The sequence below is a fragment of the Cavia porcellus genome, unplaced genomic scaffold (genome assembly GCF_034190915.1).
Source record: "Cavia porcellus strain 051 isolate PalLab524CR breed Dunkin Hartley unplaced genomic scaffold, mCavPor4.1 scaffold_7, whole genome shotgun sequence".
NCBI classification, from domain to species: Eukaryota; Metazoa; Chordata; class Mammalia; order Rodentia; family Caviidae; genus Cavia; species Cavia porcellus.
Window position 1 is genome coordinate 69,103,235 of NW_026947490.1, and position 15,832 is coordinate 69,119,066.

Sequence of the window (15,832 nt, forward strand, 5' to 3'; positions counted from 1 at the left end):
GATTGACCTTGAGGAAATGAAACTTTAGAGACAAGGGAAGAAAAGAACCCCAGATGGGGACACCAGGAAGCCCCAAAGAAGAGGCACCTGTGTGGACTCTAAGGAGCCAGGGATGAGAGGGCTTCAGGGACTTAGTTGGGAGCTCAGAAGGAAGGAGAGTTCCACTCAGACAAGGAGAATGCCTAAAGAAGAGCCACCTGAGGCCAGAGAAACAGTGTGAAGGCAAAGCTAAGATGTAAAGCCACAGGCAGTATCCCCTGGCCTTCCTTGAGGAACTGGAGTGTTCACATAGGTTGCATGTCATCTGAATGTGTCCTCCCAGACAAATGCTGACTGTGACCTGACTCATATCTCAAGGCATAGGACGCCTGTGGAAACTAAAGGAGCTGCATCATCATGGAAAGACATAAAAACAGAATTCTAAGCCAAGTGAGGTGGCACATACCTGGAAACCTAGCACTAGGAAGGCTGAGACAGGAAGATTATAAATTCAAGGCCAGCCTGTGCTGTTGGGAGCCATGGAAGCTGGAAATTGACCTAGGGCATGAACCAGACTGGATCCTACCAGAAAACAAAGAGCTCCCAGGGCAGCCATGTGAAGAAGTTACTACAGCCCCGAAAAACTCCAAGCTCTTAGACAATCCAAGCAATGGGTTGCTAGGCAGAGGGGCTGAAACTGACATCCTCTTTCCCAGTATATAAATAAACAGGCTGCACAGGTTGAGAAGTACCTTTCCTCCCATCAGGAGAGTAACGGCTCCACCTGACCCCAGCTTTGTCTTTTATTTTTCTCATCCTCTCGTGGTCTTTAACCCCAAGAACCTCTGGGTAGCTGAACTGGGCTGCATGACAAATTCAAGTCCAGTCTGGCCTATAAAGCAAAACTGTGCCCCACACACACAAAAAATCCCTAGAAACCCATTTTTAAAGCACAGGAAACCAATCAAAAAGAAGAACATTCATCTCTATAAAAAGTGCAAGTGTACAAAGTGTCATGGAACTGAGAGGCCAAGAACCAGCCTGAGTCCCAGGCCATCAGCCCTTTGCCTGCAGCATTCTGTGGGAGACACCCCTCTCCGGGTCCTCAGGTCAGGTTGCACCCACTCCATGCCTGCCCACCCAAGACAGTGCACCTGCTCCTGGAACTCAGAGATTCTGGGACTGGATTGTAGGGAGCTCTAGAAGCTAGAAACTGACCACACCTGCAGGAGCCTGCCAGCCAGGTCCAAGAATAAAGACCACCCAGGGTGAGTCGCAGAAAACAGTGACTTCAGGTCCCAAAAATCAGGCTCTAGGGTTGTCATACATGCAGATTACTAGGCAATGGGATATCGTGTGACATTAAGTTGCTAAATGTATAAATAAACACCCCTACAGGAGGGGGCATTTTCTGTCCTCCCATCAGAAAAGAGAGGGTTCCACCTGAGCCCTGCTTTCAACTCTCCTTTATTTTTCTCATCTTCTTGTGACCCCTCACTCTGGGAGCTGTGCAGGTCATAGCACGCAATCACCCTGGGCACAGCCTCTGTCCTTGGGCCTGTATTCCTGAGAGCAAAAGCCCATATCTCTCAGCAGGATGGGGTTCAGAGCCTGGTTCTTTGGAGACCAGAGGGACCTGCAGGTTGAAGTGTGCTGGACCACATACTAGAGGCCCCCTGGAGTCCCAATGTGGCACCAGAGATGGCTCCAGAAGGGAGTTTGGCCTCAGCCTGTCAGCCCAGTCCAGTCCTGCAAATGTTAGGAGCAGATCTGCCTAGGCTATTGTTGGTGATGGACTGTGAAGGCACTAACCTCATATGCTGTGACCATCTTCTGGAGGCAAGTGGGAGAAAGAACCTGGCCCCAGTGGTGCAGACAGGGCCTGCACATCTGCTCCCTCCTTCTATATTAAGACCCCCAGGGAGAAGCTGAATCCAACTGCAAAGACCCTGCCTCACCCTGCCCAAACAAGAGTGTTCCCAAACAAACCCACAAGTGCGGCTTCAAAAGAAACATCTTCACTGCCAAACAAAACTACATTTTAGAGAAACAGAGACTTGGAAACCAATCATCTGAACCGAGTCAGTAGATGAAAAAGCTTCATGACTTGACATATCTAAGTTGAACTTAACACAAATCACAGTCTAGTATAAGCTTGAAAAGACTTAATGGCCATAGAGAAATCTTTTTTGAGTAAGAACATGCTAGTCATACCAGCCACAGGCCAAGGTTAGGTCCAGGACAGTGATGGCAAACCTTTTAAAGCTTTCAATGATGCAAATAGCCCATGGAGGCACACGTACCATAGGTTCATCACCACTGGTCTAAGAAAATAGAGCTATTCTGGAACCCACCCACCCACACTAGCTATGCCTACCATCCCAAGTTAAATCTTTATCCTAAATTTTAATGCTTGCCATCAATTCCCTGGCTTATGCCTCTAGAGCTACAGACGCAAGAGCACAAGGGAGAGCCAGCCTCTTGAAGAAGTCCGAGATATATTCCACTACGCTCCAACTGCCCCTCTTTAGACAGTCAGTGGTGGTCAGCTGGGAGGACAAGGAGCTTTCAGGAAGAAATAAGGGAGTCAGTGTGGCTTAACCACAGGATCTCTCTCATCTAGCTTCCTAGTGCTTTCCAAGGCCTACTGGTTTGCTACTGGCAGACTTGCTGGGTCAGGGAGGACTCTTCCTCTTCAGTTGGATGTCACCTCCATCTGCAGGTCCCAGTATCCCAGGCAGGAGCTGGCTTCTGCAGGAGGCTGAGGATCTCTTCTAGGTTGAGTTCTGGGCTCCAGGCTTCCTGCCTGTTTCTGCTATGACTTGGAAAGTAAAGCCTGAGGAAAGGACATGACATGTTGCCTGTGTAATTTTCATAGCCTCTGAGTTTTAGCCCATGGGCTTTTAATTCATTCCTTCTGCAGGGTTCCAGTGCTGGAGGACAGCAGGGACCCTGGCGCTTCTCCACTCCTCACATTCATGCTGTCCCTGTCCCATTACACTGGCACAAAGTGGAGACCAGGGCACACTTAATTCCTGAGGCCTCATCCAGACACAAGCTCATAGTTTTTAGTAAAGATTGGGTTGTGAAGAAGAGTTTGGTATAGAATATGAAAATGTTAAGAGTGGACAATTTTTATTGCCTTGGTATAATTTAGTAGAGTAGAAATGATCCTAGGGTACAATACAGCTCCTAGAAAGTGTCTAATTAAATTGCTGTTTATGACATTATCAAAGAACGTAGGAAAAAGTAACAATAGCTGCTTCTTTGCTCCTGTCCTAACAGCAAGCAACTCAAAGGCAAAACCAGGGCTAACTTCTTCACAGCCTCCTAGCACCTAATAAAGCACACACTAGGTCTCCATGAATGTGTGCTGACTTAAGGAATGAAAGCAGAGTTTCAAGCTACAAAGTTAGACTTCTCAAAAATTACTGAAAGCACAAAGCAAATCATGTGCTGAACACAATTTGAAATTATTTCTCATTACAGCCATCTTCAAAGCCCTATTGTAAAATGAACTAGTATTTGTATATAACCTATGCAAATGGACATACAGCCTATGTCCTTTAGTCACCTCTGCATCACTTATAATACAGTGTAAGTACCAGTGTTGCTATGCTATGTCACTTAGGGAATTACAAGAAGAAAATTCTGTACAAGTTCAGTACAGTTCAGCTGCACAGGCCTAGCTGTACAGTCAGTGAGTCTTGGCTGGTGGAACCATGGACCCAGAGTCGTGGATTCAGAGCCTGACTGCATATACCCTTGAGCTTAACAATAAATGCAGGTGCTTGGCTTTGATCTTAAATCTATGAGTAACCCATTAAATGCAAGATCATGTATTCCATAGTTAATCAAAGGAACTAAAACCATGTTTCAGGCATTGAGTGTTCTGCCAATCAGGAAAGAAAAATTCAATAGGAAAGATTATAAAGCCAGAATTAGGGAGTAGGATGTAAAACCATTCCTGATGTCTTTAACATAGCTTAGCGTCTAATGTGACCAATATCATGTTTGTGTTTCTTTACCTGCTATTGCAGTCACAGAGAACAACAGCATAAATGTACCTTGCTTTCCTGTTCCTATTTTAAAGACACTGTTATTTATATTATTAAATTCTACATTTTCTCCTGTAGAACTTAAAGTTCTGAATAAATAGCTGCTCTGTCTAATACAGTATAGAATCATAAAAACTATTATCCTTGTTTTGCAAGTAGAAAAACTGAAGTGTAAAATTATAGTTCTTTGCAAGGAAGAAATTTCAATGAAATTTCAAGGAAATGGTCTAAATGGGCAGTCAAAAGGGAACTTCCTCTAGCTGGGATTACTTGACAATAAAATCTCCTCTTCTTTGAAATCTGAGTGATCATTCTTCAAGGGGGGAATAATTATCTTGGTTCCTAATCTCTCTATGTAATCTTAAATTATTTCTGTGAATTTCTAGTCAAGAGAATGCCTCAAAGATACTGGCAATACTAAATAAAGATCAAGCAATAAGATTATATGGAGGCTATTTACCACAAACCTCTTTCCTGGTTTTAATTTTATTCTGTCATGCATTAACTTATTCAAAAATATTAAGTGCTTTCTATGAGCCAGTTATTGTTCTGGGCATTAATTGTAAGGAATAAAAAGCAGACAAGATACAGTCCCTGGCCTCACATTCCTCATAGTCTAGTAGGAAAGTCAAATACATGAACAAACTCAATTTTTTTTTACTTTATAAACTTTTTAATTTCTTAAATTTCTTATACATTGTATTTTAATAAGTGCTTTAAGCAAAATAAAGATCCAGTACCAAGGAAGCCCACCAGGGGGCACAAAACTGGAACTGAGTATTGGGGATGGTGTCTGAACAAAGAAGCGGACAGAGCAGCTGGAACACGAGCAGGGATTGTCCAAGCCATTTAGGGAGCAGATGGGAAGGGAAGAAGCCTGCTGCCCCAGCTGCTGCTGGGAGTTTTCTAGCAGCCACAAAAGAAACTACACACGGGCTGAAACCAGCACAGAAGTTGGGAGTATAGAGATGGAGAAAGTGTAGAGGCTCCATGTCCACACTGGACCACTGAATTGCTCAACCTGGAGCTCATACTATCAAATTTTTATTTTTAGCTGACACATAGTAATTGCTCATATTTCCATAATGTCAATATGTGTGTGCGATGTGCAATGATCAAATCAAGGTAAAGAGCACACGCATGTCCCTAAACATTTATCACTTCCTTGTGTTGGAAGTCTTCCTAAAGATGTGTGACGTAACACATTTGTGCATTAAGCTGGAGTACATTTTTTTGTTGTTGTTCATTTATTGCAGCTAAAATCAAGCTAAAGAATATAAGAGGGTGTGGTTGAATTTGAGATGCTGTGGTACCATCTAGCAATTTCCTGGAGATTACTGGGATTACGTCATGCTTGTAGCAGTTTTTAGTTCTTTAAAATACTTCTGCATGAACTTACTAGGATCTACATCTATAGGACAGTTTGTCCTACTAGAAGTGGCTCATGACATTGTCACAGACCTCAGCTCCTTCTACTTCTCTATTGTCATCTCTAGTTCCTTGTGCTCCTCGGCTCTCAGGGTGGCTCTAGCAGCAGCATCAAGTGTCCCTCACCCAACAATGTCTGAACTCCACATTTGAGCACCTTTTGTTCCTCTGGAGAACAGAGAACATTGTGGAGTCTACACTCACAGTTGGTCAGGTAGTGACTGGAGGACCTCAACATGGTGGCCAGAGCAAGTGCTTCAAACGAATCCAGCTAGATCTAAGCCTGAGGGCTTGTAACTACTATCATTGGACTCTAAAAGTATCTTCCAAAGGCTCATATATCAACAACATGGTCCGGACCAGACCAGATCAGCAGGGACCAGAACAACATGGTCCCAAAAGAGTGGTGTTATTGGGGAAGGGGGAGTAGAAACTAAGCAAAGGGATTAGTGGGTGTTTAACTCATTGGGGGAATGCCCTCGGAGGACAGCATGGGACTCTTTTTCTCTTCTCTTTCTTTCTTGTTTCACTTCTTGGTGGTAGTGAGGTAAACAGCCTCCTTTGTCATGTGCCTCCGCCGTGATGTATTAATATTTATATTGTGCTTGGTATTATAAGTGATCCAGAGATGATTTAACATATACAAGAGGAGGATCTGCATTGCAAATATGACACTACTTTATATAACAGTTGGGCATCTGTGGCTTACAGTGTCTCAGGGCCCTGAAGCCAGTCCCTCAGGGTCTCCAAGGACGATGCAGCATGATTTGTTCGTGCCCACTCTGTGTCAGGACCATGGCAACAATGCTCAGGGCCAGCAAGCCCCCAGCATGAGCACTTTTTCTTCCTCCTTGAGTTAGTCCACCAGAGAGCAGGGATAATCTTGAATCAATTCTAATGTCAAGTGTACGTGTAAAATATCTGAACTTTTACAAGACCATGCATTGTTTTATTTTACAAATAAAACCTTTAAAGTTAGGTTATCATTTGCACAGTAGTCACAATACTGTTGCTAAATGACACAAGCACATCTGATTGCTCTGACTCTTCCCTGGCAGGTAGCTCAGTTGGAGGACTGTAATCCTCACCACTGGACAACCAAATCATGTCTATGGTTTGGTTCTAACCATTACCTCATGGCCATCCTCCATTTGAACTGGAACTGGTATAGACACCAACCAGCTTCCCAGACAAGATTATACCCACCATCTCCAGCAAGCTCAATGCTCTGGTGGAGGCTTTCCCTTCCTCAGATTGCCTCAGATTCTCAAGTTTTTGCCTCTCTTGGTGAAGAATTACAAATCTAGTAAGTCAACCTCATATTAGAAAAAGTGTTAACTGGATGATTTATATTTTCTTTGGAAAGAAGGAACTGTAAAAGTGGAAAACTAACAGACAGTCAGATCAGGTTAACCATGTCCTTGGCTGGAAAAAACTCTAATTCCCCATAATTGATATAGCACATTCATTAAACTGGATCTGCAACTCCCGGAGTATAAGAAATTTTAAAGTTTCCAGTACACCCAGTTACATAATCAAGAGAAAAGAAACTCCAACCAAGCAGACAGATAAAGTGTTCTGGGGAAACAGGGCCTGTCACTCAGTTGGAATCTTCTTGGTGGCTCTTGGGTTAGATACCCAAAGCTACTGCCCATACATAAACTAATACTGCTCTTTTGCTCCCTATCTACAAAAATCGAGGGGAAAGGAACAAGTAGGTCACAGGCAAGTTGCTGACTCTTGCTGTCCAGCTGGAAACAGGTGCTACTCAAAAATGAACTGACCTCTGTCTTTTATTCTCTGTCCCTCCAATACGTCAAGCCCTACATAGAGAATACTTTTTATTTTAATTGGAATCTAAACACAGCAGGAACCTCATCTGAAAATATGCTTTAAATTTTGATTAAATGATGTGCTCATCTACTATTTCTTAGTTCAGAATGTATATTTTCAGCTCTAAATTGTCAGAAAGTGTTGCATTTTTGCCATCCTTTGGTGTTGATGGATAGCTCATGTATAGTTTCCGATAGCCAAAGCTGTAAAATGTACATTTTAAGGGTTATATTCATTTTATTTCATTTTAAAGAGGAGCCAGGAAGCTGTCTCCCTCTTTTCCAATTGCAATGCAACTGAATATCTGGATTGGAAAATTCCCTACAGAGTATACTGGTGTATCATGCACTGTTGTACCACTGTGTTTAACATCCTTTGAAAACAGAAACCTGACAGGAAAAATTATCAGGGGTTAAATGGAATGGGGTAGGATTCTCCCCAACTGATTCTAATATCCTTGTTTGGAGAAGGATAGAAATATAGTGGGTTTTCCCAGAAGCATAAAAAGAGCTAGAAAATGGACATTGGGTCACATAGATTTCTAGGTTGTCTCTATTTTTAAAATATTTATGTCAATTCATGTCTTCAACAGACAACTTCATTCATTTGTTTCCACTGTTTATTTTTATAGGCTAAGTTCTCTTGACTTCCATTCAGGCCTCTGGAAAAGGAGCACAGGTTTCATCTAAAGACATGCAGGGAAATTGATTTGTGCCAGAAAAGGGATCTGCGCCCAGCAGCATTGCTCCCAGTGATGCCACAGAATAAGGGGAAGTAGAATACAGGTGGGGTGAAGGGCAATGACTGCATACGAGTTTATGATGTGCTTATAAGCAGCACTGCCATCTCTAGATGGTACCTTGAGCCTTGACTTAAAGACAACTTTAAAAACATTTGAAAACAAAAATCACATGATGAACTCAATCAGTTACCAACAGAGTGAATACCTCCCAGCTCTGCCCATTAACAGATTTCCCAGGAACCTCCTCAACACCAGATTCCACTCACATGGCCTTGATGCAGCTTCATGAGAGTGTGGTTGGAACCTGACCTAACCACAAAAGCTTGTGCTCAAATGATCGAACCATACAAGTATTAACAGAGACTGTGCCAAGAGAGGAGAAAGGAGGACCTGAGAGCCCACCAGAAGAGCAGAATCAAGAGCTGTTCAGGTAGCTGAGCATGGTGGTGCATGTCTGTATCCCAGAACTTGAGGGGCTAAGGCAGGAGGATTGTAGCAAGTTCCAGGCCAGCCTGAACTGTGTATCAAGACCCTGTCTCAAGCTGTTCAGTTATTTGCAATATAATTCTGCATCACCCAAGAAAGGTGTGCTCTGAACTGTTCATCTGAGTCTCCAGAATGTGTTTAAAGGGTTTTCTTTAAAATGGAACTGGACCAGAAGCTCATTCCACCAAGTCCAGTCTCCCCATCAAGAATAGTAGGAAGCGGGGCTGGGGATTTAGCTCAGCGGCATACGTGCCTGCCTTGCAAGTGTGCAGTAGTGAGTTCGATCCCTGGTACCGATAAAAATGAAAAAGACAAAAAAAAAAAAAAAAAAGAATAGTAGGAAGCAAACTCAGAGAGACGGTAGGAGATACTTTATATAGCACCTATGGGCCACTGTGAGCATGAAATGGGAAGCCCTGGAGGTATTTGAGAAGAGGAGGATATAATTCGGAAGTGATATTTTGAAAGGACTAGAAAGATGGAAAATCCAGTAAGAAATGTAACACTACTCCTAGACTGTTAGTGGGACTCAGGAAGTGATGACAATTGTGATTACCATAGTTCAGCGATGCTGTCATGGTAGCTCTTCTGTACTAAGACCAAGTCGGATAACATGCATGGTCCCATGAGTAGTCCAATGTAGAAAGGCCTTGGACCACATGGCTTCGCTGGTGAATTCCACCAAACATGCGAGGAATTACCACCTGTCCTTCTTAAACTCTCCCAAAGAATTGAAAACTGCAAAGCAGTTTGTCATTAATTGTATAAGGCCAGCATTACATTGATATCAAAGTCAGACAAAGACAATACTAAGAAAATAAAACTACAGACCAATATCCTTGATGATTATTAATGCAAAAATTCTCCACACAATATTAGCAAACAATTCCACAACATATTAAGGAGATTATACCATGACCAAGGAGGATTTGTTCCTACAATGCAAGGATGATTTGGCATAGAAAAATCCAAAATGTAACAAATCACCACAGAATAAAGCAAATTGATATGCTCATCTCAATCAATTCAGAATAAGCATTTGGGGCTGGGGATTTAGCTCAGCGGCATAAGCACCTGCCTTGCAAGCAGGCGGTCTTGAGTTCGATCCCCAGTACCGATAAAAAGATAAAACAAAAGTAAAAAAAAAAGTCAGAATAAGCATTTAACAAACTCAGTACACTTTCACCATGAGGATGTTCAACAGATTAAGAATAAAAGAAAACTATCACAACACAATAAAGTCCACATGTGAAAACTCACAGCTAGCATTAAATGTGAAAGACTAAAAGCTTTTATTGTGAAATCATGAACAAGATAAGGGCATTCACTCATAGCATTTCTACTTCCCACATCATTGAGAGTTCTGGCCAGAATAATTAGACAAGAAAAATAGAAGTAAATTGTATCCAAATTGGAAAGAAATATATAAAATTACATACTTTCAGGTGTCACAACCTTCTATAGAGAAAGCCCTAAAGTTTATAAAGATACTCAAAACAATTTTTAAAAACAGAACTAAAAAATAAAATCAACATAATTTTGAGACCTAAAACCCATGCACAAAAATCAGTTGCACTATAACATTAAAAATGAACAATTAAAAAGTAAATAAGGAAAACCATTCTACTTACAATAGTGTCAAAAATAATAAAATATGTAAGAATTCACTTAACCTGGGAAGCAAAAGAAATGTACACTGAAAACTACAAAATGGTTATAAAAGAAATCAAAGACACAAATAAACAGAAACATAGTCCATGCTGATGGAACAGATAGCTTGATGTTATTAAGCTGTCAATACCACCCTAATTTACCTGGAGGTAAACGATGCTTCTTACGGGACACAGAAAAATCCATTCTAAAAGTTATGCAGAATTTCAAGGGACACCAGATGACCAAAGCAATCTTGAAAGAACAGAACAAAGCTCATGATCTCAGCCAAGTTTAAAACTTACTAGGAGCCTGCAGTCATCAAAACTTACTACTGCAGAGAGACTTTCTCCAACCAGTACCAAACCACCCTGGAGCCATAGCACTTGTGTGTGAATCTCCCTTCCCAGCAGAGTGAAGCCAGCTAGCAAGGTGCAGGGTTGGGTCTGATGAGCAATTTTCAGAAAACAAGGTTGAAACCACCTCCTCCAAATAACTGGTCTCCCTGTCTTCCTAAGACTGAGCTGGAAGCACCTTCCCGCGTCCCTGAGGCATCCAAAGCTGACCCCTCAGCTTTCTCACACAGCACTGATGCTACTACTGTCTACACATCTGTCTTCCCCAGATCACCCATCAGCTGTACTTCCCCAGGCCTGCTGCTGTCCTTGCAGAAAAGGAAGGCACAGAAGGATCAGCTAGAAAAATAAACAGCAGCCCAGACCTGGAGGCAAATGCCTGTAATCCCAGCATTCTGAGAGGGTGAGGCAGAGGACAATGAGTTTGATCCAGTCTGGATAAATTAGCAATCTAGTGAGACCCTGTCTCAAAAAAGGAAAGTTAATTAAAGGCTGGGGATGTTTGAGGATGTGGTTCAGTATAAAGGCCACAGGGCGGAGGGAGAAGAAAAAAAAAGAGAAGGAGAAGGAGGATGGAGAGAGGAAGAGATGGGGACTGGGATGGGGAGGAGGAGGAGCAGAAGAGGAAGAAAAAGATAAGAAAGGAAGGGAAAGAAAATGAAGGGAAGGGGAGGGAAAGAAAGGGAAAGGAAGAGACCACAGTACTGCTATATTTCATTGACTCTAAGGTTCTACCAAATATGAGATGCCACAATTTTAAGACCATTAAGAAAGGTAAAAATATATTCTTTAAAGGTACTAGCAATTATAAGATATGCCCAAATCTAGGCTTGTTATCAACTTAATTTCAGGCTCAGAACAGGGAAGAGACAACCACAGAAAAGGTTGAAAACTACTTGGTATCACTTTTTAAATGCTATTTACACAAAAGGAAAACCTCTCACTTATAGTTAGCTCACTTGACTTCATGACTTCCACCTTCTCCTCTCAGACCATCCTTTCTGACCTAAATGATCCACCCTGCTGTCTGAAGACCAGGTAACCAGCAGTGAGTAAAAGGTCTTGTCCTCATTGCTGAGCTACACTAGTTATGTTCTGAGATTGAACTCCAAAGAAGAAAAAGTATTATGTGTGGCTTCTACTAAGGCAGCTTAAGTGATAGATAAGGATCAGTGCAGATTTTTGCCACCAGGCAAGGTGGTAATAAAAGCAGCTCATCCATCAACTGCTGAGGGGAAACATGCCAGATAATGGAAACTCTGGGAAGTCCTATAATATGTTCAGCTGCAAGATCCAGGGTAAGCGCCTACACTGTTAGCCGCAAGCTTTGGAGCCAGCAGAGTGCAAAATGGAAAAAGTCCCCTTCCATTGTGTTAGACACCATAAAACCACAGTAGAAAAAGGCTATGCAGACTGATGTTTAAAATTGTAATCATATGCATGCATACATTTACATGTACTTACACGAACATACACATACATAGAGAATTTAAGTTTTATTGCACATCAAGTGTGGTCATATATGAATACTTGATTACAAACCCTCAAACACTACATAATTAATTAGCAATACAAGCATATGTTTTATTGGTTCTATTTGAACGCAGATGCTGACTGTGACCACCCTGCTGTCACACATAAGCCACTAAAACAGAAAGATAAAATCAGATGGACTCTTCTTCCTTGCTCCTATACTCAATATAGGGTGGGCTCTGGGTTGCTGGGCCCTCTCCCCAATAGAAAGTCTTCCAGCTTGTTAAAGCAATACTTCAAGCCAGTCACAGTAGCACATACGGTGATCCCAGCTAGCTGGGAGGCTGAAGCAAGAGGATCATAAATTCAAGGACAGCCTGGCCAACTTAGTGAGGTCCTGTCTCAGAATTTAAAAAATAGAAAGAACTGGGGTAGAGCTCAGTGGTACAGTGCTTGTCTAGCAGGCGTGAGGCCGGAGCTGAACCTCTAGTTTTACAACCAACAAGCAGCATGCAACAAATACAGATTTACCCATAACTACTACAACTGTACTCAGTTAACTCTAATGCTGTTACAATACCTTAATCTGGATGTGAGTGTGTCCTGAAAAGTGAATGGGTGTTTTTGTTTCTGAGGATTAGTTTCAGGGTTTGATTTAGAAGAGCAAGGAAAAGCCAGCTGTTACTGCTCTAACATAGTTCGGTGAAACCTGTCCCTTCCTTCAGAATAGAAGGGTGCGGGCAACAGAGCTGAGTTTCCTTACTTAACATAAATCTGTGGAGCATCAAAGAAAACTAGTTTTAAATCATATTTTAACTTTATTAATTTGATACTGAGACTTTTTCAATGCTAAAGAGTCTCCTTAGATTTAAGTCATAGGAAAAAAGATTTTAAAAAATCAGAGTATCTCAGTAATAGATACCCTAAGACTTCTCAGTTTTTAAGGTCTGGTCCTAAGCTACTTAGCCAGTAAATGACAAATCAAGAGCAAAAGCATGCTCATAGGACAGCTCTGAGAAATATCTTAGGAGACACTTCCTCTCCAAAATTGGCATTATCAAGAATTTAGGAATGCCGGTACAGTTTATTTGGGAACTTTATTGGGAAATTCAATAATCAAATCCCAAATACCTCAAGGGATTGCTTTTTTTTTTTTTTTTTTTGTTACTGGGGACTTAACTCCTGACCTTGACCTTGCCAGGCAGGTGTTTATGCCATGGAGCTAACCCCTCGCCCCAGGAGCACCATCTTTTAAAACACATTCCTCTTCCTGTCTTGAAATCTCGGAACTGTCACAGGAACACCTGGTATCGTGCGTCTCCTTAATCAGGCCCTTTCTGCGCTCCTGAGCACACTGTGATTATCGTTTCCAAATGTCCTTCATGGTACTTTACTGCCCTGTGATTCATTTTAAGGCTAAAGATAATTTCTTAATTCCTAGAGTCAAGCCTTTTACACTGTTTTCATATAAATAAATTTACTAACCAGTTTAAAAGCGAAGGGTGGGGGTCTTTCCATATTGTACTGCCCCGAACCCCTCTTGAGACCCTGTTGACCATTGCAGAAGCTCTTAGTTCTCAACTGCCTGCCTCTCGCTACATCTTTGAGAGCCTGGAGGAGTTAAAGGCTTTGCACACCTGGTTGGGCTGGCGTGAGTGCCCTTGTGTCTTTGCGTGTGAGTCCACGCGCGAATCAGACCAGTGGCCCAGCACCACCCAACCTGTGGCAGCCCTGGCTGCCCCACTCACCTCCGGCCTGTTGATAATTGATGGTCTGGGGATGGGCGTCTGCACAGTAACTGCTTGGTGGTGGGGCTCCCCCTCCAGGGGCCTAGGCTGACCCTCCAGGGGCCCTGCAGGCTGGGCAGCTGCGTGATTGCCTGCGTCCTGCTTTGCGCTGCCATTTCGCCCAGTGGAGCTGCCAGAATCGCCCCCTCTGGCTGCAGCTCCCTCCGCTCGCCCGGGACTGCAGTGTGAGTCCGCTCTGGCCGTGGGCTGGGCGTGGGTGGTGGCGTGGGCCTCTGCGGCGGCGCCGGGCTGATCGAAGGGCGCTGGCTCCTGCGAGCTCCCGAAACAAGCCAGTAGCGCGGAGCAGGGGAATGGGTGCATCCCTCCCGACCGGGCCTTCAGCCCCTGGGCCAGCCTGGCTCTCCACGTGGACATGACCCGCGGTGACACATGGCGAAGTCCCAGGAGCAGAGGGAATTTTCCAGAGGGTTCCGTGCAGCAATTATTCGTGCGCCTGCAGAGGGCTCCCCAGTGGATCTCGCTCAGCAGAAGAGGAGGAGACAAGCGCCGGTGGAGGTGCTTTCGCGCTTTGGCTTCTTGCTGCTGTCAGTGGCTAAGAAAGCTGTCTGTGAGGAGTATGTCTGCTCAGGTTACTTCCCCAGGTAGGCAGAGCTTGGTGAGGGGGTGCCAAGGCAATAGACAGCTGCTTCGGGTTACCTTGGAGGCATAAAGATAATGTGGCCTGATAGTACCCGCGTAACAGCGTCAGCCTGTGTATCAGTAACACCACAGCAGCCGCAAGACCGTCTTCAGTTACCCCCTTCAAATATTTATTCCCCCAAACAAAACAGAAACCATCCAGTTACCTACCCCAATGAAGACCCCCCAAAAGGGGCCACGTCCCCAGCAGCTGATTCATTATTAAAATAGGAGGTTGGTGCAGGTATTATCCAGAGACCCATGTGTGAGTCCAGTGTTCCTGGAATCTCCATTGGTCTTTCCTGAGCCTTCTTCCAAAGGAGCTTCCTGGTTTCTGGGTTTATACTGGATCCGGTTAATTACAAATAAGTCTTTGTTCTTTTTTTTTCTGCATTAACAATGAACATTACATATTATGATTTGTGACAATTATTATAATATGTGAAAGAGTATTTTGTTTATCTGTTATACAGACTTCCTAATTTTAGAAAGGAAGCCCCTGCTGAACATAGATCTACTTCTCAACACATTAATACATGAATTGTGAAAGAAATAATAATAAATTATAACCATATTGTAAGGCAACTTAAAATTGAGATTTTTCCTTAGTCAAGCATTGCCAGGAATGTTAGAGAAACATAACATTCTAATAGTTTTACCAGTAACAATGACTTCTAGGTTAATATTTCAGGATATAGGGGGCTGGGAATTTAGCTCAGCGGCATAAGTGCCTGCCTTGCAAGCAGGCAGTCATGAGTTCGATCCCTGGTACCAGTAAAAATACCAAAAAAAATATTTCAGGATATATTATCACTCTAATTTATTTGTTTGTTCTCTCTTTTAATTTAATGTCAAGATGGTCTTAAATCCAGGCAAGTGGTAGTTATTATGACAGTAATCCCCATTTTACAGAGCCAGAAACCGATGGTGAGGTTATGGCACTGAGTCTGGTTGGAAGCCCAAGGTTCCTGCTATCTCAACTGATCTCTTGGATTTAACCTGACAGTTGCCTTAACCAGGAGAACGAGTCAATCCAGCATCAAATGCTGGCTTATTTTAGTATTTATCAAAAGTTAGAAATGGAATATAAAAAGCTTCCCTTTATTCAGAGGTTAACCACAAAACAGCTTTGCTCCACTGTTCTTAGGGTTAAGGGTTCATTCTTTGCTAATATACAGGGTGAGCAGTCCAAGGCTTCTTTCCTGAAGGAGCAGAAACCCATGCTCTTGCCAGGCTCTCTCACCTGTTCCTGGGGAGCCGTGGGGACTGGGGTTTGTCTCTTGTCTGCAATCAGCTCAGGCAGGATCATTTCACTCTGCATCCTCCTTGGTCCTCTCCCTTTCAAGCATGGTAAACTAGGCTCTGATGGTTAGGATTTGTCTTCTTTGGGTTTGCTTTGGC

At 43.0% G+C, this 15,832-nt stretch overlaps 1 protein-coding gene across 1 annotated transcript in view; it reads right to left on the reverse strand.

Moving 5' to 3' along the window:
* Fam107b (family with sequence similarity 107 member B) overlaps positions 1-14,167 on the reverse strand; it is a 178,184-nt gene extending 164,017 nt beyond the window's left edge. The window contains exon 1 of the mRNA XM_003468652.2: positions 13,754-14,167. Coding sequence (XP_003468700.1) covers positions 13,754-14,167 — 414 coding nt within the window. The remainder of the gene's footprint in view (positions 1-13,753) is intronic.
* Between the last annotated feature and the right edge of the window lie 1,665 nt (positions 14,168-15,832).